Below are 25,247 nucleotides of genomic sequence, written 5' to 3' on the forward strand. Positions count from 1 at the left end.
AACCTTGCGGATTGATCCCTTGACATTGGATGGTTCAGGTCCAGACCTTCAGGGTTAATTCTTTGTTCCATGCGTACACGGTTAGTATGACGTCTAGAAGTTGTTACCTAAGGGTTATCGGTGCGAATAGCAGGAACTCGAGGAGGGCGTCGGGCTCGGTTTTGTCCGTCTACTTCGGCCTTTAGTGCCCGCAGTTGATCCTGAATCGCAGCATATTGATCAGTGGTGAGCTGGATCATTCCCTCGGATACCACTGCCGGAGTAACGGGGGGAAAGTGCATGGTTGCTGGTGGCGTGGATGCCTCCCCAACTTGAGGATCAGTCGTTTCTGGGAATAGGTTGAGAGGTCTGATATTGCTTCTCCCTACTCCGCCGTTAATGACGTCCACAGGTGGCGCTCCAGCTCCAGATAGCGGTACATTCATCATTCCAATGTTGATGGACCCGTTGTTAACTCCGTTAGCGTGATTTCCAGCCATGATGATTATTGTTCTTTGAAATGAATGAAATCTTTTAGTCGATTCCCACAGACGGCGCCAAATGTTGTCGAGTGAATTTCTCAACACCAAATTATATTATTTTACTAATACGAAAGAGAATTTTAAGAGAACTGACAAGTGTGAGTATTCAACCTAGAACGGCGAGTACTCGACTAGGAATGGGAAAACGATCAACAAAACTGGAAAATAGCAATAAGACAGAGAATTATAGTGGTTCAGTCAGATTGTGATCTGCTTAGTCCACTGTAGCAAAGGATTCGTAGGTGCCATTTCATGGTGGATCACCTCTTTATATACAAAGCAGGTGTCCAATCGGTTACACAAGGATCACATTCATTGTTAATCCATTATTTACACATTGAATTTCAATAATAAAACTAAGCAACGTTAACATTAATAAATGAATGACAGTTACTAAGTTCATCAACGCATGCGTCTTCCATACCTGCGAGTTGACTGTTCATATTCCGATGTACAACTCGCAGGGTTATCACTATGTCTGCGTCTTTAGGTAGTCGCTTCTTCTAGACATCGTGTGTTGAGGCGATAGAACCTAGACATGCGAGTCTACATCGCTTTACAAAGGCTGTAGGGTTCCTAAGATCAACTCGTACTTACAGAGAATCGTTCTCCTGGTTGATACGAGGACAAGGGGAGGATGATCGCATATATTCGATATATGCGATCTACTCTCTTGTCTTGGATGCGATTAGACTTCGGTCATGCTCGCCACCTCTCGCTGGTTATACCTTAAGCGAGGTTTAAAACTTCGAGGAGACCCTCAGGGACATCTCAGCTTTCTGTGGAAAAACTGAGTATACGTGTCCTTCTAGTGGGGGTCTGGTCTCGAGTTTCTAGGTGAGAGAAATCTCACTATAACACGCATAATCCCTAAATCTCATTTCAATTAACATGGCATGGAATTTATACACATATATTACTAGGGTAATAACCCTAGGCTATTAGACCGTTCCTATTAGGGTAATAAACCTAATCCCGGTAACTAAACATTCATGCATATCATTCTCAATAAGCGCCACTGCGCATACTCTACGTGTTGATCATTGTCTTACCTGATGTCCAGCAATAGTAGAGATTCTAAATCCCCGGGTGCTCCTGACCAGGTGCCGGTAATCCTAGTCACAATGCCGAGATTTATACAAATAGGGTTAATCCCTAAATCCACTTCCACAAAAATATAAGATTGGCATTCAAATCACAGATAATCATATACAGCTCAAAAAGAGCTTTCCAACGATATAAAGAACGTCCCAAACGGAGTCCCGAGTCAAAAGTTATGGCCAAAACAAAATTCAGCATTTCCCGATGAACTCCAACCGAAATTCTAGTTGGAGCAGCCTTGAACCAACCGGAATTTCGGTTGTCTGGGCAAAGAACACGAAAATTTTCAATCTTTAAACCCCCAAAACTTACTCAAATCTTTCCCAAACACTACCAAACTTTCCAGAGCATCGTTATATGTCATAATAAACATATTCCACAACTTAAACACAATAATTTCACTAAAAATCAAAAAGTGTCATTAAAGCACCAAACTCAAGCTTGCTTTTCACAACCAAATTCTCAATTTACCACTTACAGCAGCTAGCAAACACTAAGGATTTAAACACATTATCAAGCATTAAAATCCAACAATTAAACACATCAAAAATTCAGATTTAAGCAAGATAAACACAAGCTCAACACTTTGAGCAAAATTCCTCCATGAACACACATACAAGAGCTAGAGTTCAAGGATAAACTCTACACCAATTTCACAGCTGCTAAGATTAATTAAAGAATCAACCTAACTCATAATTTCTAATAATATCACAACCTAAAATCACCCATAACAACCTTCAAGCATGATCAAAGATATAATATCATAAACACACTTAAATCCAAACACATGCATATCAAGATCAAAATCACTTATCCAAGCTTTTTCCAACATAAAATTCAGCAAGAGAATTCAATTAAAAAACTGAAAAAGCTACCTCAATTCCTTGCACAAGATAGCACCAAGCTTCCAACAAATTTTCCCTCACAATCCACCACAAAATCAAGCTATTTCTCACAAACTTAGGTTGAAAATTAAGAGAGGGTTTGAGAGAGGGAAAGGGTCGGCCAAGATTGAGTGAAAACCAGAAAATTACTTTGATTTTTCTCCAAAAATAACTTTTAATCAATGTAAATCAAATATGGTCAAATGACCATTTTGCCCCCATGGCTTAAATTCACACATACACCCTCACAAGGGTAATTTAGCCATTTCATGCATAAATAATTCACAATTAATTTCAGATTATCACTCATCAAATAAAATGCCAATTAAATCAATCCAATTTACATTTAGGGCCCGAACCCGGTTCGGCCCGAAATTCCCGGTTGTGACTATACCGCGTCAACCTGTCAGAACACACTTGAAAAGAAAACACAGGCATACTATATAATAATATAGTTCTATTAAGCACGTAATTAAATTAATTTCATCAATTTACCCTTCTCGGGTCATAATTACCAAAATACCCCTGGCTCACCAACGGGGTCTTTAACATATTAAATTTCATATAAAATCACATATATTGAACTATATAAATAATATAATTCCTTAATTTATTCATAATTATCCAATTAGGATTTTGCTAATCCATTTCTTAATTTTGGGTATTACAATTCCCTTCTTCAACATCCTTTGAGGCAACAAGAAGTTCGAGTGGAAAGAAGAATGTAAGAATGATTTCCAAGAACTAAAAAGACAACTTGCAAAATAAATAATAAGAATATATAATAACATGAATAATATACCGAATATGAACACTCTTTAAAATTAAATAAATTTAATTTCTATTATTCTCTACAGAGAATGATGAACAAGAAATACATGTCTAACGTGTTTAAATAACATTAGTCATTTTCATTGTCATTCTTATACTTTGATGTTTCAATACAATTTTCTTAATATTCTTTTTGGGTATTCAAAACCTACTATAAAATTGTATCAATAATAATTATTTTAATGATTCTTTAGTTGTATTCACATAAATACAATATTTTTGACAAATAGAAAATATTTACTTTAGGAAATATTTACCAAAATTTATATCAATATTAGACTACTTTTTATTGTCATCAAAGAATACAAGAACATATATATGAATATGTATTTATCTCTTTTATTATATTTCAGTCATCTTTATGATGAATATTATGTTTGCATAATCTTTATGATATATGTAAAATTTTATCGAGTACGCATAATTTTCAAGATGTATGCATAATTTATATATATTCTCTATCATATTATAGATAAATAATAAAAGCATATAATATATATAAGAATTTAATAATAAATATATGAGAATAAAAATATATACATACATATATAATATATAAATATATAAATAAAAAAGAAAAAAAAAATTAGTTCTTTATAACAGTCAGATGAGTATATATATAAATTTATATTTAGTGTATCTGATCGTAAAACAACTAAGGAACTTTAACAAAATATTTACTTTGAGGCTTGAGTGGAGACTCATGCTGATAAAATTAATATAGAATAGAATAGAGAAATAAATAAATAAGAGAGAGCAAATAGAAGAATAGAATGAGAGAGTAAATGAAAATTTTCTCAGTTGTTTATTCTAACAGGATAAACCTCTATTTATAACTAAAAGAATAAAAAACTAAATTTATATAATAAAAAATAAATAAAGTCAAGCGTGATAATTTAGACATTTATATATAATATTTTATAACAATATTCCCTTTTTTTTACGAGATAAGTTGATGAATACATCTTTTTCGTATTTATTAATTAAAAATACTTTTATATTAAATTTCATTAAAATGTACCGCTTTTATGAGTGGGTTGTCCAATATACTCTCATTATCCACTTAAATCTAGCACTTAATTTATATTAATCTAAGGAGTATAATGGGGATATCATCTATAAAAATAAGTATATCTTAAAGTATAAACATAAAATTAAAACAAATAAAATAAGGGAAATATACATGGTATACTAACTTTTATTAATTTTTTACAAAAATACTGCCAAGCGGTATTTTTTATTTTTTTACTGTATTTTTTTTATAAGTTTCATACTGCAGTATACTGTGTTAAGTTTCACTGGTGTTCTACTGGTGTTTTACTAGTGTTTTACTGTTGTTTTGAGTTATATTACTTTGTATTTTACTGGTGTTTTATAAAAACACAGTATTTTTGAAAAAATTTCCGTGTGACAGTATTTTTGTAAAAGTTAACCCAAATTTTAGTATTTTTATAAATTTCCCTAAAATAAAATGAGTATACAATATAATTTTTTTTTTTTTTAATACTTTTGGGCTGTATAAACTATGACGGGCCGAGCCCAGTTCATTAACTTACGGACTACGTCAACGCGGGGTGGTTTTGACTTAACCTGGACTTTATGACATGGAGTTCAAAGATGAGAAGCATCCTACTCAACGTTTCTTATTGTTGACACGTGTCTTATATGCTTTTGGAGGAAAATTCCTCTAAATGAGCCCTTTTGTTAACACTAGGTAGCCTTCCATTATATCTCTACATACGGCACATTGTGGACAATATTATCCTCAAGAACTTTTTTTTTTGCAATGATTATCCCCTCAAGGATTAAAGTCGTCCAACAATATTAATGGCTAAACAAGAGTCGTCCTTACTAGAACTCTCAATTTAATTTGACTTAGTCAACAGACAAGTTTTTGGTGGCAAAAACGCTACAAATTTGCGCATGAATAGAGTTGGGTTCCGAGCAAGTTCCTTTCATTGTAGCCGTCTCAAAGTCCACCCAGTAGTCAGTCTCCTCTGTCACTTGCTGACTTTTATGGAACCATAACGACTAAACCTATGCTAATAATTATTAATTTTATTATTTTAACAAGACTAATAATATATCACCTTCTTCCCCTCTCTGTCTCTGGTTTACGTTTAGAATGGAGTTTTGGCTCAATATGGACAACGTTCATCAAGCTTCTCAAATGGAATATCTTCGTTAATGGCGCTTGTTGTCTAAATACTTCAATTATTGCTTTTTATTTCGTGCGCTGTTTTTTTTTTTTTTTTGGAGGTAGTCGGCAATGGCAGCCATTTTCAGAAAATTGCGTCCAACAGCCACTTCTTCAGTTCCCGTTCACGAGGAAGAAGATACTTTTAACGTTGAATACTCTATAGCCTTGGAATATCATGGCCCTCCCGTAACTTACAATATTCCACACGCTGCCCCCGTTGACTTTGACCACATCCCAACAGCCGCAGCGGCCACCGTGGTCGCTTCGGCCTCTCTGCTCAACGATTCTTCAGTCCCGGTAATTCAACCAATCATGAAAAGGAAGGCGGAGACTCGACCTGAAGCGGTGACGCAAGCTGTGATTCGTTCAAACTCAAACAAAGACCCAAGGTTAACAGAGAGTAGTCTCAGATTTTCTGGCAACCTACAAATATCCGATGACATTCTCGGCGCTGGAGAGGAAGCTAATGAAGGTTTTGAGGATTACATGAACCCCACGAACTGGGAATCGACGGAATCTGGTTTAAGCTCGCGGAGTCTCTCGTCTGAGGTTTTCTCTCACAAGGCGGAAGACGAAGACTGCGGAGGTGAGACTCCTCACCATGTGAGAAGGATTTCAGTGGTGACGTTCCGCGATCCGGACTCGAACGACGTCGTTGAGAATACAGAGTGGAGTGAGTATGGTGAGGTTCAGGCTGTGGAACAGAGGCCTGTAGCCGTGAGAACAGGGAAAAAGGGGTCCTGTTATAGATGCCATACAGGGAATCGATTCACTGAGAAAGAGGTTTGCATTGTGTGTGGAGCTAAGTACTGTGCCAGTTGTGTGCTCAGAGCTATGGGGTCAATGCCTGAAGGAAGAAAATGCGTTACCTGTATTGGTTATAGGATTGATGAATCAAGAAGATGGACACTGGGAAAGCGTTCAAGGTTGCTTAAGAGATTACTCACTGATTTAGAGGTAGAGCAGATAATGAAATCGGAGTTGTTGAGTAAAGCCAATCAGCTTCCTTCAAATTTGGTCTTTGTTAATGGCGAGCCTCTTAGTCAAGAAGAGTTGGTTCGGTTGCAGAGTTGCTCAAACCCACCAAGAAAGTTAAAACCCGGTTCTTATTGGTACGATAATGTGTCAGGCTTTTGGGGAAAGGTGAGAATGGAAAAAGGAAAAGGAAAAAAATTGTTTGGTATATTTGTCCTGTTTTCTGAGTTTTTGATTGTTGTGATGGGCTCACATTACGTGTCTTTATGGAACAGCAAGGACGAGTGTATAACCAAATTATTAGTCCCCAGCTTAACATTGGGGGTCATATTAACAAAAATGCTAGCAATGGGAACACCAATATTATGATAAACAATAGAGAGATTACCAAAATAGAGCGCCGAATACTGCAGGTATGGTTGTTCATCCACAAAATATCATTGCTGTCTAAATTGGATTATCAACATCTTTAGCCATTGCATTAATGATCTCGTTTTGGGGTTTTCATTGCAGTTGGCAGGTGTGCCTTGTGAGGGAAATATTCACTATTGGGTAGACCGAGATGGGTCCTATCAAGAAGAAGGAATGAACAATGTCCTAGGCAAAATATGGGATAAAGTATGCTGTTTATCTTTTGAAATGACAAGGCTTTTGCAGTACATTCTTAGTATCATCGCAGTAGATGTTTGTTTTCGCTAGTTAATCCTGTACATGAAACCTGTTTTTTTTGTTTGTTTGAGAAATTGTACATTGAAACTTTAATGATCTGTGGACCTTACATAATGGTCTCAACAGGTTACAGTCAAGATAGCTTGTGCTGTCTTGTCTTTGCCAATTCCTTCTGATCCTTCTAACTCATCAACGGAAGAAAAGGACACCGCTCTCACAACACCAAATCAGTTTGAGGAGAAAATAGTTTACAAGTTTCTATTAGTGGGTTCTGATCGGAGTGGAACAAGTACAATATTTAAACAGGTTAGTTGTTGCTCTCTGCTTGTGCTAGTCTGATGGTTTATGTCATTAAGATCCTTGGTTATGATGAATACAACTCTCTTTTTCATTTGCATCCGGGATAAACATAAATTCATGTTCAGAAGTAGAACAATCAAGAATCTCTTTCTTCAGTTCACTTTGAAGATTACTACTAGAAAGAACAACAAGATTTTGTATTTGCTAGAACTAATGGAAGCTAATATCAACTTCTTATTTCAGGCTAAGCTTCTGTACAATGTTCCATTCACTGAAGACGAAAGGCAAAGCATTAAATGGATGATTCAAGCCAAGTTGTACAGCTATCTTGGCATACTGCTAGAGGGACGAGACAGATTCGAAGAGGAATGTTTGTTTGAGATGGAAAAGGACAAGCTCAATCAACCCGGTCCTTCAGGTACAGTACAATGACAATTGATTTTTCTTTGATTTTATTTAGTACCATTCATCTTATCAAACTTAAAAAACACACTTGATCTAAGTTTTGGAAATTTGGAGTAATATCTGAACTTATCTAGTTAAAACTACAGAGGTTACAGGGGAGACTGAGCAAACTACCATCTATTCAATTGGCAAACGATTGAAAGCTTTCTCAGATTGGCTGCTTAAAGTGATGGCTTCAGGTAATTTGGACGCCATATTTCCAGCTGCTACTCGTGAATATGCACAGTTCGTTGAGGATCTGTGGAATGACCCAGCCATTCAAGAAACATACAACCGAAGAAATGAACTCGAAATGCTTCCCCAAAATGCTTCATATTTCCTAAACCGGGTTAGATTACGCTCCTATGACAACTTTCCTTTAGTTTCAGCAAGTAGCCAAAGATTAAAGTTAAAACAAACGTCTCCACATTTTGGCTAGCATGAAAAAACCGTTTGGCTGTTCTCTATTATGTGTTGATAGTGTTACCCCACATATTTAGCACAAACTTATCTTTCATTAATCTAGAATATTGCCCTCTTTTTCTACAGGCTGCTGAGATTTCAAGAGCAGATTACACTCCCTCTGACATGGATATCTTGTATGCTGAGGGAATGACCCCATCCAACGGTGTTGCTTCGGTAGAGTTTTCATGTCAAAAGATGGAGCAAGAGAGCATGGTGGACGGTCTTTCACATAGTGATCCCACGATGAGGTTAGTTCTCCTATTATGCCATGCCCATGTCCAATATTGGTAATCAGGAGTGAGACATCTTAACTCTACTCTGTCGCAATCTTAAGCTTTAGCCACACTTTGCATGTCATCTGCAGGTGCCAACTCATAAGAGTTCATCCAAAAAGCTTGGGAGAAAACTGCAAGTGGCTGCAGATGTTTGAAGACGTAGACATAGTGCTGTTCTGCATTTCTCTATCGGACTACGATGAGTTTGTAGATGATGGAAATGGAGACCTGGTTAACAAGATGATGGCGAGCAAGCACCTCTTCGAAAGCATAGTAACTCACCCGTCATTTGAGAAGAAAGAATTCCTTCTACTACTCAACAAGTATGATCTGCTAGAGGAGAAGATTGAGTGTGCCACGATTTGCCCACTTTCCACCTGCGAATGGTTTCAGGACTTCCAGCCAGTGACCAGCTCCAATCCTAGCAGCAGCAGCAGCAGCAACACTAACACTAATAACACCACTTTGGCTCACAGAGCATTTCAGTATGTTGCCATGAAGTTCAAAACATTGTTCCATTCTTTGACTGATAGAAAGCTCTTTGTCTCTTTAATTAATGGATTGGAGTACGATACTGTAGATGAAGCTCTTAGATATGGTGGCGAGATTCTCAAATGGGTTGAAGAAAAACCAAAATTGCTTGCTGATCAGCAGATTTCTTCTACTAGCATTGAGGCTAGTTCTTCCTCATAACTCGTAAGGTTTTTATATTTTTGGGATCATCAACGTAGATATATTGTAATACAAATTTCTTTTGTATATATATACAAGGGCAGGCTAATGCATATGCCAATGTGGATGGAGCACAAGATGAGAAAGATAGTTTTTTTATTTTTTATTTTCACGGTTCATCTTTTTTATAAATATATGTGTAAAATTACTCTGTAGTTGTTAATTTTTTGGAAGCATCTCATCTTTTCATGATTCAAACGTAAAAACTAAAGATTAGATAAACCTTAATCCTATTCGACATAGATAGCCCAATCTTAGCTTTTTTTTTCCTTTTTTTTTTGCACAAAAGCACAATGGTAGCAACCTCAGAAAATCTTGGTAAATTCAGTAACACATCTTTGTCTGTTTCCAATGGTAAATGGCTAAAAATGATAGGTGCCAATCATCTAAAATTTGATTCTAAACAAGTCTCATATTTTATAAAACCATCGCCACAAAACTTTATCGTACAACAAAATTGATTGTGGTATTATAATACGAAACATATATATTCTTTTTCTCTTTCTGAAATCGAAAGAGGAAAGCTGTAGTATATTAACACAATATAAAGATTCAAATGATTATATTATTTGTTGAGCAAATGACCCTAATATACACAGAAAATTAAGCTTGCTGGTGATATTTACACCAATTAAAAACCACCATACAACAAAGTGAAGAAGCTGCTACTACAGAACATACTGATACATAATTAAAGAAGAGAAGAAGATGAAATTATCACACAGGGGCAAAACGGTCCATGAGCAAAAAAACAGTATCTTCAGAGAGAGTACTAGAACTAAAAGAAGAAGAAGAAGCAGCAGCCTTAATGTTCTCCTCGTTTTGAGATTCATGTTGGTTTTCATCTTGTTTGGGCTTCGACGACAACAAAACCAGGCGGCGTTTTCCGGCTGCTCCGACCTTCTGGCCGAGCTTTCCCAGCTCATTCATACACATCTCCACCACGGCTGACATTTTTCTTTTATATAATTTTGAAACCTTTTTTGTTTGACGATAAAGTAAGAAGGAGAAGTGGAGTCTTATATAGGGAAAAAATAAAACAATGAACGCAAGTGGGATGGAATGTATATGAGAATTACTACTAGCGTCAATAGTTTATAGGCACAAGATTTGAAAGTTTTGGGTTTTGGAATATACGAAATAGCACACAGTATCAATATTGAAATTGGAATATGCGAACCCCAATTGGGCAACGTGTCTGTTTTCTGTGTTTACTATTCTTTGAGATGGAAATGATTCCCTTAGAGACATCGCTTTGTCAAATTACACACGTTATTTAACATATTATTATTTTTTATTTGAAAAATTTGGAGCAAAATTCTTTTATATTTAAAATTTTATACACTTAAATTTTTTATTTTTTTTAACAAAATCCTCTTAAGTTTATTTATTTTTGTAAAAAAAATTTAAGGTTTCACTTAGATAATACCATTAAATATTAAATGGATTACTATTGTATCGACTTCGAGATTTTACTATTATATATACACAGATATATACAGTAGTAATCTAATTGATATTTAACGGTAATATTTAACTGTCGTATCAAATTAACAAAGAAAAATAAACATAAAAATATTTTGTTACAAAAAAAAAAAGTTAAATGTATAAAAATTAAAATATAAAAAAATTTTACTATAAATTACTCTTTCTATTTTGTCACTCCTTCACATTAGATTTGACGCTTTTTGTTACAAAAAAATACTCAAATAATGATCCACTCCCAAAAAAACATATACTTTTTAATTAAATTTTATAATTACATATATTTTCTTAAAAAATTAATTAGTGATAAAATAATTTAAAATAGTATTAGTTTTTTTTTTCATGTTACGAATGTTATTTTTAAGTAACTTTCAAAAGTAAAAGAAGATCACATAAATTCTAGACTAATTAGTTATTATAAAATGTTTTAAAATATTGTTATTGAGTATTAATATTATCTAGTATTTTTTATAAGTGAAACCTACGATTGCTTAGAGATATTTTTTAAAAGTTATTTTATTAAGTTATAAAAAAAAATACTTAATTACATTAATAGCAGTATGATACTGAGAAGAGTGTTAAATACTAGTAATACTTTTTAGCAATTCTTAAGTGTTATAAATGATTTGTGAATATAGATGATTACTTGATTTAAATGTATAGGATGATAACACTAATTGTTAATTTGGACATAATAACTAATAACTAATGCAGAGATGAACATCACCGAATGTTTAAAAAAGGACACTTAATTTATTTTTTATTTATTTATTGAAAAATTGAGGGAAATTTTGTAAATTAATGGAGCCTAACAGTCCCAAAATATGAAAGGCGAGAGTGACAACTTAAAACGATAAGGTTAGCTGTGGGAGCTACCCAACTCGTCATCATCCAATTATACAGTTCATAATAAATAAAAAATATTATCATTGGTTCAAAGACAATTGTAAATTTTAGCACAGAATTTTCAAACTAGCGACGGGAGACTTTTATTTTATTTTTTTCTTGGAGCTTTTCCAACTTTTATCTAGATATTTTCTGAGATCAGATATTTTCTTATTGATAGGAATTAGAGTATGGGTGGAATATATTTATTTTGTGATTCACCAAATGAAAAAAAAAAGTTTGGGGCTCATACCATAAATATATATATATATATATATACTAGCAAAAAACTACGTGCGAGACACGTATATTAAATTTATGTTAGTTTTTTGTATGTTATTTGAAAGTGATACAATTAAAAATTAAAGAAAAAATATTATTAATTATTAGGTGAGATTATTATTATGTGTATCTAAATATTATATTTTATAATGTTGTCAATTAAAAGTGAATACCAAATGCAATATATTAGTGTTTAAGAAAGCTTGATGATTTAAATATGTTCTTAAGTTAATCCAAAAATAAATTAAAAATTGATGTTCCAATACTTAAAGAAACATTACTTAAATGGGTGTAAGATAAAAAGAAAATTAAAAATCCTCTAAATTATTGATAATTGAAGATAGCATTTGTCTAAAAATTGTAGATAAGAAAACTAATCATAGTCATTGGTAGATTTCAATCTTCATTTGCTTCGATAGAAACAATAGTGTAATTTTTATATTTTGAACTTTTTCATTATTGCCGGGTCCGCATATATCTAGATTGTCCATTTTTTCGTTGATAAATTGAATATGGTAGTGTCGACAAAAAGTGAAAACTATGTCCATTTTTTTGCTAGTTTTACTGCTTTTGATAATTGATGTTTTTTTTTGTGGAATAATTTTTTTGTGTATAAAATTAATTTTCTTTTTTCTTAAGATAAAACGAAATTAGGGTAAGTAATTTTTTTTTGTTTTGATATTATTTTTATAATATTTTTTAAGATCATCAAAAAAAAAATTTAAAAAATATCAGTGTACATTTTTGTAAAGGATAATTTTATGATTTTTTTTTGACTCATGTGGACCCAACGCGCATGGATAATTCAGTTTTTTTTTTTGTTATTTCATATTAGAGAGAGTGAAAAAAAGCTATATATTATTTCAAAAAAAAAAAAGCTATATATTATATTTATTAACTATCCTTTCAAAGATAGAAAAGAAACAGAAGGACTGTGTATGAATATACTGCATAGTAAAACACATTAAGCTAATTAAACGTATTCTTCATAAGATCAAATTTTTAACATAATCCAAATATAGAATATAACATGTTTTTTGATGTGAAGGTTAAACATAACAAATGACATAGTTTAGTCTCCGTATAACACAACAACGATGTGAGCTCATTAATTTTGATAGAAACAATGCAGATTTGAAAAGATTCAATAAGGAGACAAAAATCTCAAAATGTTAGAAAATGAAAAATTAATCTTAAAAATTGGGGGATGATTTACGAATAAAAAGAAGACCCAATTGGATCAGAACCTAAAATTGGGGGACGATTTTTTTAAATTTCTCACAGCGAATTTGCGTCAGATCCTCCATTTTTCGCAGATTCACTCATCCATCTAGACGGCAATAAGAATTTGCTTGCTCTGTTCATTGAATAGTGGGAGTGGACTGCGATTGAAAAAAAAATATATAAATGAAGATAAATAGCTAGAGAAAACCTAAACGATTTGGTAAAAAAATTTCATATATAATTCGTTCTTTTCCTAATCTCTCTCAACAAACTAATTGTATATGCGGTTTGAGGTTCAATTTATTTTATATATATATTTTTTATTTCTAGAGTTATAGTTGTGATTATATATAGAGTTGAAATATACTAAATATCAGTTCAAACATCAATAGGATTTGTTTTATTATTATTTTATTATATATAAATAATATTTTATTATTTTATTAAATAAAAATAAAAAGTCACCCATGAATTTCTCATAAACCAAGAATTTCAGTTATATAGGCACACTTTATATAGAATAGATATTTAACAAGATTATGATAGGACCTAGTAAAAAAATTTTACCGTAGAGAACTTTTTTGACCATTGATTTTAGATGGGAAATTTGAGTTTCTATGCATTTTTTATACCTAAATTAATTATCTAAACTAATACTTATAACTCTTTAAAAAATAGGACTACTTTTACCTAAACCCCAAAATACCCCCCTCATTATTCTCAACCATTTCTCTCTCTTCCTCCTTTCTCTCTCAAATCAAACCCACCAAAACACACTGCCGATCCACCTCCCTTCCACCCAAAACCAACCATCGCACGAGCTGAACGGCGAACGCCACCTCCGACCGAGACGCCGACGGAGAGCCAACCGAACCCACACCTCCACCACCTCCGACCCTCTCTGAAATCTGAAGAAAAAAAAAAAAAAAAACCACGGTAGATGGTCGGACCTTGGGGTCAGATGGGGTCCGATGTCGGACCCCATCGGACCAGTCCGACCATCGAGACCTCTCTACGAAATACGAAAAAAAAAAAAAAAAAAAAGAAGAAGAAGAAACTAGAAAATGGCGAACATGGATTAGTGGTTGTAAACTGTAATATAAAAGGGGAAACCCAGGACCTGACCCAGGCAACCGGCAACGGAGCCCACCTCTCGTAGCCACGACTGTGACAATCACAGACAGAGGCACGGCCAGTCTCCCACAACCACACAACCCACCCTCTTCTCCTTCTTCTTCTCTTTCTCCTTCTCGGATCCCAATTCCTCATATTCTGCTTTTTTTCTAATCCTATTTAATAATTAAATGACAAATTTATTATAATTAAATTAATAATTAATAATTATTCCTTCTCTTTTCTCTCTGAGTATAACTATTTTAATTTTTTTAAAAAAGAAAAATTACTTTTTCAATTTTAATTTATACAACTTGCGTGTGTATAGCTCAGACACTAATGTGGTGTGCCTTTTCTTTTTTTTTTCTCTCTTTCTTTCTTTTCAAATTCGGACCATTTTGATTTTTGCCAGCCATCGGACTGTGGTTCTTTTTTTTTTTTTTTTTTAGATTTCGAGAGAGGTCGATGGTCGGACCTTGGGGTCCGATGGGGTCAGGCCAATCGGACCCCATCGGACTCCCAAGGTCCGACCATCGGCTACGAGTTTTTTTTTTTTTTTTTCAGATTTCAGAGAGGGTCGGAGGTGGTGGAGGTGTGGGTTCGGTTGGCTCTCCGTCGGCGTCTCGGTCGGAGGTGGCGTTCGCCGTTCAGCTCGTGCGATGGTTGGTTTTGGGTGGAAGGCAGGTGGATCGGCACTGTGTTTTGGTGGGTTTGATTTGAGAGAGAAAGGAGGAAGAGAGAGAAATGGTTGAGAATAATGAGGGGGTATTTTGGGGTTTAGGTAAAAGTAGTCCTATTTTTTCAAGAGTTATAAGTATTAGTTTAGATAATTAATTTGGGTATAAAAAATGCATAGACACTCAAATTTCCCTTTTAGATTATGTGCTTATTATAATGTAATGTGTATACTCTTACGATAGGACTGCTTGTATACGATTAAAACTTTATACATATTATAATAATATTTAATGATATTTATTTTTTAAAAAAATAATATTAATAATTAAAAATTTTATTAATTTTTATTTTGAATTATTTTTTTTGAAGTTATTTTGAATTATTTTTATATTGGTATTTATTTTCAAAAAAGAATTATTTTTTCTAAACTTATTTTTTTTTTGCTTTTCATAATTTACTGATGATTTTTTTTATGTTTATATCTAGTCTTTTCTTTGTTTTACTTTTAGGTTGTCGTAGTTCTGGTGTTATTGACTGTTTTTTCAGTGGCTTTTATCTTGTTATTTGGCTGCTCTTTTGAGACGTCACTTATAAAAAAAAGTTAATTAATTCGGTTTGATATTGTTTTTTTTTTTTTTGCCAAAAAAATTGAGTTTAAGAGAAGCAAGTTGGTACGGTTCCAATTAAAGAGCATTTAAAATCATTCAAGCGATCATACATCAGAAGAATTTTTGAAAATAAATATCTATATAAAAATAATTTAAATTAATTTTAGAAAATAATAATAATAATAATTAAAAAATAAAAATTAATATATTTTTTAATTACTAATATTATTTTATTTTTTATAATAAATATATTATTATAATATGTATAAAGTTTTAATTGTATACAAGCAGTCCTATAGTAAAAGTATATACCTTACATTATAATAACCACGTGATCTAAAATCAACGTTAAAAAAAAAAAAGTTTCCTACTGGTAGGGAACTTTTGCTAGGTCCTACCATAGTATTACCTATATGTATATAGGGCAAGATTGTGGTAGGAACTAGCAAAAGTTCCCTACCGATATGGAACTTTTTTTTACAATTGATTTTAGATCATGTAAGGTGTATACTCTTGCAATAGGATTGCTTGTATACAATTAAAATTTTATACATATTATAATAATATTTAATTATATATTTATTTTTAAAAATAAAATAATATTAATAATTAAAAAATTTATTAATTTTTAATTTTAATTATTATTTTTTTAAAGTTAAATCTCATTTAAATCTTGACAGTTTCCGCACTAATATTATTATTGCTCTAATTTTTTTTTTCACTCGATATATTAAACTAGTGTGTTCTCATTTTTTTTTCCTTTTATTTTTTTTTCCTTTTTTTTTGGTTGGAATTTTTTTTTTCCTTTTATTCATCAATAAATTTTAGGAGTTTTTTAATCAAGTCATTTTTTTTATCAATTTTAACTATTAATTACGTTGTATTATTATTATTATTATTATTATTATTATTATTATTATTATTATTATTATTTATTTTTATTTGTTAAAATTAAAATAATAATTTGGACCAATAATATTTCGACACGCAGAAGTATTTGTTTCCTATTTGAAATAGGATTATACGAACATTTAAAAAGACTAGTAAAAAGCGACGTGCGAGCTATGTATACTAAATTTTATGCTAGTTTTTTTCTATGTTATTTGAAAGTGATACAATTAAAAAAAATTAAAAAAAAATATTAGTAGTTATTATATGAGATTATTATTATGTGTATAAGAAGAAATCACAAATTAATTAATCTTATAATCTTAACTTTAATCAAATAGGGTTCTAGATATATGAACAATAAATAATCACGTAAAAATCAAAAATAATTATTTGAATAAAGAATTCAATATACACAGTTATATATATATATATATGAATCCCATTAATCAAAAATAATTATTCAATATATGAACAATAATTTGTCACGCTATATGTTTCCTAATAAAAAAATCCACTTCCTCATAGTCAAAAATAAACAATACATGTAATACAGATCTTTGTAATAGAGTACCTAAAAGAAATAAAACTTCAGTTACCATAATCGGAAAAGGTTTAAGTGAAGTAAGTAATAACTAAGAAGATCTAAATTACAAAGGGAAATTTGATAAATTATGCTTAAACATTAGAGGTGGTGTTTAATTATACTACCCTTTTAAAAATTTTATAACTATTCTCATCTTTTAATAGTGACCCCAAAATACCCCTCTCCTCTAACCCAAAAAATTTGCCTCTTCTCCCTCTCATCTTCATTCACGCACTCTCTCTCTCTCTTCTCTTCACGAACTCTCTCTCTCTCTCTTTCACTCTCTCTCACTCTTCACGCACTCTCTCTCTCTCTTCACACACACTCCCTTTTTGTCACTGCCGCCGATCGACCCTCTCCCGGCCGACTGCCACCTCCACCATTTTCACCCTCAACCTCCACCTCACTCAACAAAGCAATGGGTAAGTGTTTTTCTTAGTAAATAGTGTAGTTTTTTGTTGAATTGCATGGATCTGAACATTGTTAGTTGTCATATGTGACTTTTGTGTCCTTGAAATGGAGGTAGAGTTTGTGGCTAACAGTCTGTGGTTTTCTGGGTTTTTTTGTTTTTTGCGATTTTATGCGACATCATGCGATGTGTTGTGCGATTTCATGAGAAATCTGAGGTTAGGGATGACATGATTAATTTTGGCGACTTTGTACGATTATTATACGATGTTATGTGCGATAATGATGTTTGGCGATTGGTGTGCGATATGTTGTGCATCGTTATGCGATTTTGTTGACTATGTGATATTGTGCGACTTTATGCGATTTCTTTCCTTTGTTGTGCGATTATTGTGCGACATCATAACTGGTTTATATCATGTTTGTGTAAAGCGATTATTGTGCGATATTGTGCGATATTATGTGCGACATAGTATAGTGATTTTTTTATGTAAGTCTGTTTGTATTTCTTTGGGACAGATTCATCTGTATTTGTGCCTGTACTGTATGATGGCGTTTGGACTTTGGAGGGTTTCAACTGGGTATTTGATTCCTCAAAAAGTAAGACATTGATATTGGACGTTGACTGTACACTGAAAAAGTTGCGTGAAGTTTTGCATGAAGAGTTGGAGGTGGACCCCTTGGTGTATGAATTGAAGTTAGAAGTTCTTTACATGTACATGAAAGGCACTAAGTTTCCACCTGAGGTTTTAGTGAAAGATAGTCAACTACGAGTGTTCTTGAGCATGAAGGCAAAAATGAGTGTGGACAACTTGTTGCCACTATTTGTGACAAAGGTGAAGAAGAATGTGAATTTGGAGCAGACTCCCCGAAATGTAACCCCTAGAAGTGTTGTTGGGACCTTTGTCCCAGAAACTGAAATGGGGGTTGGTTTGGACGAGCAAGTTGGCACTAATGTAGATGATGAGAGAGTGGGTATCGAATTTCATCATTCAGATGAGTTCGATGCTCCCTTTTACAACAATGATCCTGTGGTTGATTTGGGTGTGGATGATGATGTGGCTACAGATGTACCTCCCCTGAGGATGGAACTAACTCCAAGCAACCAAGTAGAGCGACAAAGAAGACCCCCCCGTAGTGAGAATCGCCAAACACCAGGAACTAGTAGCAGTCGGCCAGGTCCTTCTGATAGTGCTCCTGTATCTGAATTTGAAGTTTCTACTAAATTCAAACCTCTTGTGTGGACAAGGGAAGACATAGAGGAAAATAATGTGTATACAACATCTCTTAGTGGTACGCCTTCAGGGGAGATATATCTTGGCAAGTTGTACAAAAACAAGGAAGAATTGAAGAATGTAGTTGGTAGGTATGCCTTTGAAAAATAATTTTGAGTGGATGGTAAGTAAGTACGGCGCGATGTGTTTTACGTTACTTGTAAGGATGAAAATTGTAAATGGAGATTAAGGGGGAAGAAGAAGGCACTTTGTGACATGTTTGAGGTTACTGTGTTTCACAACGAACACACATGTAACTTGGATTCTAGACATTCTGATCACCGGCAAGCAGCACCGTGGGTCATTGGTCACATTATTAAGAACAAGTACACATCTGATGGATCTAACTACAAAGCAAAAGACATACAGAGGGATATGTTTGATGAATATGGCATCAAGATGAGTTATGAGAAAGCTTGGAGATGTAGAGAGAAGGCAGTTATGTACAAGAGGGGTACTCCAGCAGAATCTTATACGAAATTATATGGTTACTTCTACATGCTGGAACGAAGAATCCGAGCACTATTACCGACATTGTCGGCGAGGATAACTTCGGTTCAAGTACTGTTTCGGTCACTCGATGCTTGTAGGAAGGGATTTAAGTATTGTCGTCTGTGATTAGTATCGACGGAACATTCTTGAAGACGAAGTATGGAGGAACACTGTTGAGTTCTTTGTTGCGTACGATGCAAACAACCAATTGTTTCGGTAGCCTTTGCAATTGTTGACGGTGAGAATCATGACTCTTGGAAGTATTTCTTGCGGAAGTTGAAGGAAGCCATTGGTCGGTTGAAAATCTTATGTTCATATCGGATAGGCATCAAAGCATTGAACATGTTGTTGTTGTTGTTTTCCCAGAAGCATGCCACTGTGCATGCTTCAAGCATATTACTTATGAATGTCAATCACAAGTTTAAGGCTGATGTATGCAACAAGCAAATATGGCTTGCAGCTTACGCATGGAACAAGACGGAATGTGATAGGCATTTTGAGGTCTTGAAACAGATGGACCCTGCCCATTGCTACATACGTCGAGCAAATAGGGTTTGAAAAGTGGGCTCGTCCTTATTGTCCAGGCGATCGGTACAACATAATGACAAGCAACGCTGCCGAAAGCTTCAACAAGGTGACAGAAGAATTCAGAAAATATCCAGTAACTATTTTGGTTGACTTCATCAGGTTCACACTTCAAAATTGGTTTGCTTCTCGTCTCGAAAAGGCTAGTAAGTGCGCTACTCCTTTGGCTACTACTTTTGAAAATGATTTAAAGGATCAACACAAAGATGGTATGTTCAGGAGTGTCCTTCGTAATGGTGCCCAATTGTTCAACGTTGGTACGAGTCCTCAAGGTGAGAGAGGTGGTGATGTGAACTTAGTGGAGAGAACATGCACTTGCGGACTTTTCCAAATGCTGAAAATCCCTTGTCCACATGCATGTGCCGCAGCAGTTAGTCAGAATGTGAGCGTGTACACACTTTGCTCTCCATATTACACTAAAGAAACGTGGAAGAAAACCTACGATGCCACAATTAATATTGTTGGCGAGGAGGATGAGTGGGTACTACCGGAACATATCAAGAACATAAGAATCGGGGTACCAGTGGAGAAAAAACCAGTAGGTCGGCCTAGGAAGAGCAATGCAGGTAGAAGACCGACGAAGCGTCGACCGTCTAGTGGTCAGGTGGTAGTGGAACCTCGTCATTGTTCGCTATGTCACGGTTCAGGGCACAACAGAGCTACATGCAAAGCTCGAGTTTGAACCATTTCTCCAATTTTTAAATGAATATGTGTTGTATTGCTGGTTGTTGGATATTGTGCTTTTTTCTCCTAGATTAATAATTTTTTGGTTTGTTTACCGATTTTAGGCGACATTATGCGATTAATGTGCGATTTATAACTGACAGGAGCTAGTTTGTAGTGTGTTTTGTATTTTGGCGATATCCTGCGATTATTGTGCGATTTTTGTGCGATGTTAACTGACAGGATCTTGTTTTTTGGTTGCTCGTTTCTGTATTGATTGGCGATCTTTGTGCGATTATGGTGCGATTTTTGTGCGATGTTAACTGACAGGATCCTGTTTTTGAGTTTGCTTTGGTTCTGTATTTTTGGCGACATTGTGCGATTATGGTGCGATTTTTCTGCGATGTGAAGAAATCTAGATTTGTTAGTTTGTGTATTTTGGCGATATTATGCGCGATGAATGTGCGATTTTAATGCGATTCCTAGCGAAATAATTTATCAAGAAGTCATCTTTTCACAGTATTTATGAAAAATTTAAAAAAGAAATAAATTGATACAAGCAACAATTTAAATAGCTTTAAATTTACTTGTTATATATAAATTTGGTGAGATTATAATACAATTACAAAATGGGAGTTTATGTGTACAAGATTAACAATGTAAAAACCTTCAAAAAACTACCACGTTAAGTTCTGGTAAAATAGGTCCACACACCACCTATGTCTAAAGGTGAGCATGTTATCATCATGCACATGCTCCAACGACCGATCCAGCATCAAGTGCTCAATGTGCTCCATGGCATACACTCCACAATTGCCACTAAAAAAAAAAGTAAATGTTAGCAACAATTAAGTTAAGTAATTCATAATGGAGTGCAAAATTAAATAAATTACTCAAAATATACAAAAGAAAAAGAGATTCACCTGCTGTTCGTTTGTGGTACAACCTCCGAGGTAGCTCGTCTATAATGGAGGGGTAGGAGCTGACTGAGATCGCCCAACTCCACCGGATGTACATAATTGTTGTATTGGAAATAACCGCTATCTCGAATTAGATTTGCAAAGAGGTCGCTGTAAGGCTTCAAATATGACTCCATGGCTGCCTCAACGGTGGCACCGATATCAGAATCATATACAATGATCTCCCAGTTCTCGATATCCACCTCAACTGCCACCCAGTGGCGCTCTTTCGGAAGGTGCAACACAAAGTATATGTACTCCTGCTTCTCCCAACATGGCAAGTATCTGTGCGGTATCCCCTGCACGTAACTCATGACGCTCTCATCCCATTTCATCTTGCTCCTGTCACCCTCACACATATTCCAAAACATGGAAAAGAATTGTGGAGCAGATGTGTCCAAAACTACACCTTTTCGGGTGTAGACTTCTGGGTATAGGGTCCGTCTTCTTCTCAATAAGTGCGCCATGGCATCAATTTGCTGTGTTCCAAATGAAAACAGTTAGAAAGAAGTCGCATAAAAGTCGCATAACAAATCGCATACAAGTCGCACAGCAAATTACCAAAATTGTCTCAAAAATCGCACAAACATCGCATTCAAATCGCATAAAGTCGCATAAACCAGATTATACTTAGAGTGAGTATGAATCGCATATAAATCGCATGTAAGTCGCATATAAGTCGCACAAACAATAAAAAACACAATAAATTAATTCTGTTAAGAAATAACTTACAGCATCTTCGAGCCATTCGTTCAGCACCATCAACTTCACGAACCACGATCTAGTGGCTTCGCCAGTGTGAACATCCCTAGGACGGCCATTGTCCCTAGCATAAGTGATCCACTTCTGGAAAAATTTTAACAGTCGGGCGTCCGCCGGTTTCAGGGTGTCTACTACCACGGGCCCATGTCGTTGTTTCTTCTTCCCAGCAGTGTAGTCATTCAAGAAAACCGGCTTCCGCTTTCGCCTAATCCTACAGAACTCCACTCCATCTGGTGGCCCCTGCAACTCTTCCACATCCTGAGATTCAGTATCACCCAGCGAAATGACAATGGCGTTTGCAGGAGTAGAAGGAACGTCACATGCGTCAGGTTGCCAATCTTCTGGGTAGACATCATCATCATCATCATATGTCGGCGGTGATGGATGTACCGTCTGTAATGGCTCTGCCGGGTCGGATGGATGTGTGGGGTCTGATTGTTGTGCCGGCCCTGATGGTTGTGTCGGCTCCGAAGGCTGCTTCTGTAACAAACTTATCACGGTCGCAATTTGATCCATGATAAGATTCTTCATCTCTTTCTGACTTCTCTTGAAGTCAGCCTTCATCTCAGTCTGGGCAGTAAGAATCGCAACTTGTTGCGCTTCTACCTTCTCCAATCTCTTAGCCAACAAGAGGTAGTCGGAGTCATTGGGTGGAGTAGAGCTTGGGGGCACAGTCGCAGGGGTTGGGGGCACGGTGGCAGATGTGGAGGCGTCTGCTGTTTCCTTGGGTGGGGATGGGGGAATAATTTTGGACCTTTCCACATATTCTGCGACCCGTTGGGCTTGGGTCTCAAATGCGGTCGAATCTTGCGCCCCGGCTTGTGTTTCTTCGACCTCATCCAACCCCATTTCCACTGTGGGGACCTCACCCTCACAATTGTCCTTCCAGTAATCAACCTCCCAATTCCGAGGATACAAGATTTGAAGCACAACCATCTGCAAAAACAAAGATCATGGTAAATCGCAAATAAATCGCACACAAATCGCAAATAAATCGCGTAAAACTAAAAAATCGCATACATATCGCACAAAAATCGCACTATATCGCCAAAAAACTACTACATATACATAGAAAACTATATTGCTACTGTAATCTAAAATCGCACAAAATCGCACAGTAATCGCATACAGTCGCACAAAAATATCAAAAAATACAAGTGGAAAACATGAGACATCCAAGAAATCGCACAACAATCGCACAAGAATCGCATAAAGTCGCTAAACAAATAAAACAAATGCAAGTAAAAATTTATAAGCAATGCAAGTAAAATCGCACAACATCGCACTATGATCGCACAAAGTCGCCAAAAAACTTATTAATCACTGAACATTAATAATGCACTGTAAAGTAAATCGCACAAATATCGCAAAATATCGCATCAAATATCGCATATAACACAGATTAAACTTAAAGCAAAAAATAATTGCGCTAAAATAGAAAAAGATTCACGTACCCTTTTCTCAAAGAGTGCAGCCACATCAGCTTGCTTCACATCATGTTTCGTGACTGTGTCGGGGGTGCTCCAGTTCAACATTCGAGGGAATCGAGTCCCTTTGCACTGGCCATACTTCTTCCCCAAAACTTGCATGGCCTCAAATGCCCAATATTGCAGCGCAGGAGCATATCCGTACACGTTGTACTTCGCTTCAGGTTGAGTAACCTTTTTATCCTTCTTGTGTTTCTTCTTGGTCTTATCGTTCTTATCCATGTAGTTTTGCCTAAGTTGTTGCATATTCTTAGTTGTGGAAGACAACAACTTCTGATAAGAAAGAAGACCCCAAGGATACTCGAAGAACTTCTCTTCATTTTCTACCAACTTTAGCATATCTATCCAGATATACACACCCTCGGCCCGTGACAGCAGAACACCCTCGACAAATGCACACAACCCCAGCTTGTATACATCGTCAGCCACATCGCAAGCCTCAAACGCTAGCCAAAGGGTTTTAAAGGTCACCCTTTTTGAGTTGTTGAGATAGTCTCGCAAGATCCAATCAGAATCACATTGTGCAGTCAATTCTTCTGACGAAGGACCACCGCTCATCTTTAAGCCCGTGATCAAACCGAACTCAGACCGTCCAAATCTAGCTTCGGTTTTACCCACCTAAAACCACACTTCATCATTTTTGGCCTCACTCACTTTCTTCTTCCTTAGTAACAACTGATGGACAATAACCCCACTGAATTTCAATTCACTGGCATTCCAAAAAACACCAAAGGGCGTCTCCTTCACCTTCCCAGTCAAGTTAAAAGCTTCAAATTTAGCCTTGATTGAAGCAAAATATCCGTTCCCTCTGTATGTTATACGCCCTGGAAAGTGCTCTGACAATGGCAGAATAAGTTCTGGAGCCATCTGCATTTAGAAAGCTTAATTAGACTAAAATCGCATTAAAATCGCACAAACATCGCCAAAACTCGCATAAATTAGGTGACAGTCAAAACGAATCGCAGACAGATCGCACAATAATCGCATAAGATCGCCAAAAAAAACAGAGCAACCACAACTAACAAATTAAGATCCTGTCAATTAACATCGCACAACAATCGCACATTAATCGCATAATATTGTTAAAATCGCACAACCTATACCATAAGCCTAACATCGCACAATAATCGCACAAATGTCGCCTAAAGTCGCTAAACATACAAGAAGTACTAACCTAGTCAATCATCGCACAATAATCGCACAAATGTCGCCTAAAGTCGCTAAACATACAAGAAGTACTAACCTAGGCAAACATCGCACAAAAATCGCATGTAAATCGCATAACGTCGCATAAACACGAAATCAAGAGAACAAAGTTTACCACGAAACCCATAATTTGCCCAGATTTTTCTTGCACAATTTATCACAAAAAACACATACTAAATAACAATTTCAGTTTAACCACAGATTTATCCATAAATTAAGGCATATTTCTAAGATAAATTAAACAAAAAAAATCCAAAATATACCT

General features: G+C 35.2%; 4 protein-coding genes and 1 long non-coding RNA gene across 5 annotated transcripts in view; 3 read left to right on the plus strand and 2 right to left on the minus strand.

The window, feature by feature from the left end:
• Positions 1 to 2,846, minus strand: part of LOC133032559 (uncharacterized) — a 45,501-nt gene extending 42,655 nt beyond the window's left edge. Inside the window, exons 1-2 of the long non-coding RNA XR_009685178.1 lie at positions 2,498 to 2,846; positions 1,574 to 1,636 (exon numbers count right to left, since the gene is read on the minus strand). This is a non-coding gene — a long non-coding RNA (uncharacterized LOC133032559). The remainder of the gene's footprint in view (positions 1 to 1,573; positions 1,637 to 2,497) is intronic.
• A 1,984-nt stretch (positions 2,847 to 4,830) lies between these two features.
• Positions 4,831 to 9,573, plus strand: LOC115703193 (extra-large guanine nucleotide-binding protein 1). Its single transcript, XM_030630713.2, has 8 exons — positions 4,831 to 6,680; positions 6,788 to 6,925; positions 7,026 to 7,130; positions 7,308 to 7,487; positions 7,725 to 7,899; positions 8,033 to 8,274; positions 8,475 to 8,638; positions 8,755 to 9,573. The coding sequence occupies exons 1-8, from the start codon at positions 5,607 to 5,609 to the stop codon at positions 9,356 to 9,358; spliced, it is 2,682 nt and encodes an 893-aa protein (XP_030486573.2). The 5' UTR covers positions 4,831 to 5,606; the 3' UTR covers positions 9,359 to 9,573.
• A 7,844-nt stretch (positions 9,574 to 17,417) lies between these two features.
• LOC133031985 (uncharacterized) lies at positions 17,418 to 19,878 on the plus strand. Its single transcript, XM_061105792.1, has 4 exons — positions 17,418 to 17,568; positions 18,074 to 18,920; positions 19,014 to 19,389; positions 19,687 to 19,878. The coding sequence occupies exons 1-4, from the start codon at positions 17,565 to 17,567 to the stop codon at positions 19,876 to 19,878; spliced, it is 1,419 nt and encodes a 472-aa protein (XP_060961775.1). The 5' UTR covers positions 17,418 to 17,564.
• A 43-nt stretch (positions 19,879 to 19,921) lies between these two features.
• Positions 19,922 to 20,895, plus strand: LOC133031986 (uncharacterized). The gene is made up of 2 exons (XM_061105793.1): positions 19,922 to 20,509; positions 20,812 to 20,895. The coding sequence occupies exons 1-2, from the start codon at positions 19,922 to 19,924 to the stop codon at positions 20,893 to 20,895; spliced, it is 672 nt and encodes a 223-aa protein (XP_060961776.1).
• A 245-nt stretch (positions 20,896 to 21,140) lies between these two features.
• LOC133031987 (uncharacterized) lies at positions 21,141 to 24,334 on the minus strand. The gene is made up of 4 exons (XM_061105794.1): positions 23,744 to 24,334; positions 22,260 to 23,225; positions 21,492 to 22,006; positions 21,141 to 21,387 (listed from the first exon to the last, which is right to left on the minus strand). Exons 1-4 carry the CDS (start codon positions 24,332 to 24,334, stop codon positions 21,246 to 21,248), a joined length of 2,214 nt encoding a protein of 737 aa, XP_060961777.1. The 3' UTR covers positions 21,141 to 21,245.
• Between the last annotated feature and the right edge of the window lie 913 nt (positions 24,335 to 25,247).

The sequence above is a fragment of the Cannabis sativa genome, chromosome X, assembly GCF_029168945.1.
Source record: "Cannabis sativa cultivar Pink pepper isolate KNU-18-1 chromosome X, ASM2916894v1, whole genome shotgun sequence".
NCBI classification, from domain to species: Eukaryota; Viridiplantae; Streptophyta; class Magnoliopsida; order Rosales; family Cannabaceae; genus Cannabis; species Cannabis sativa.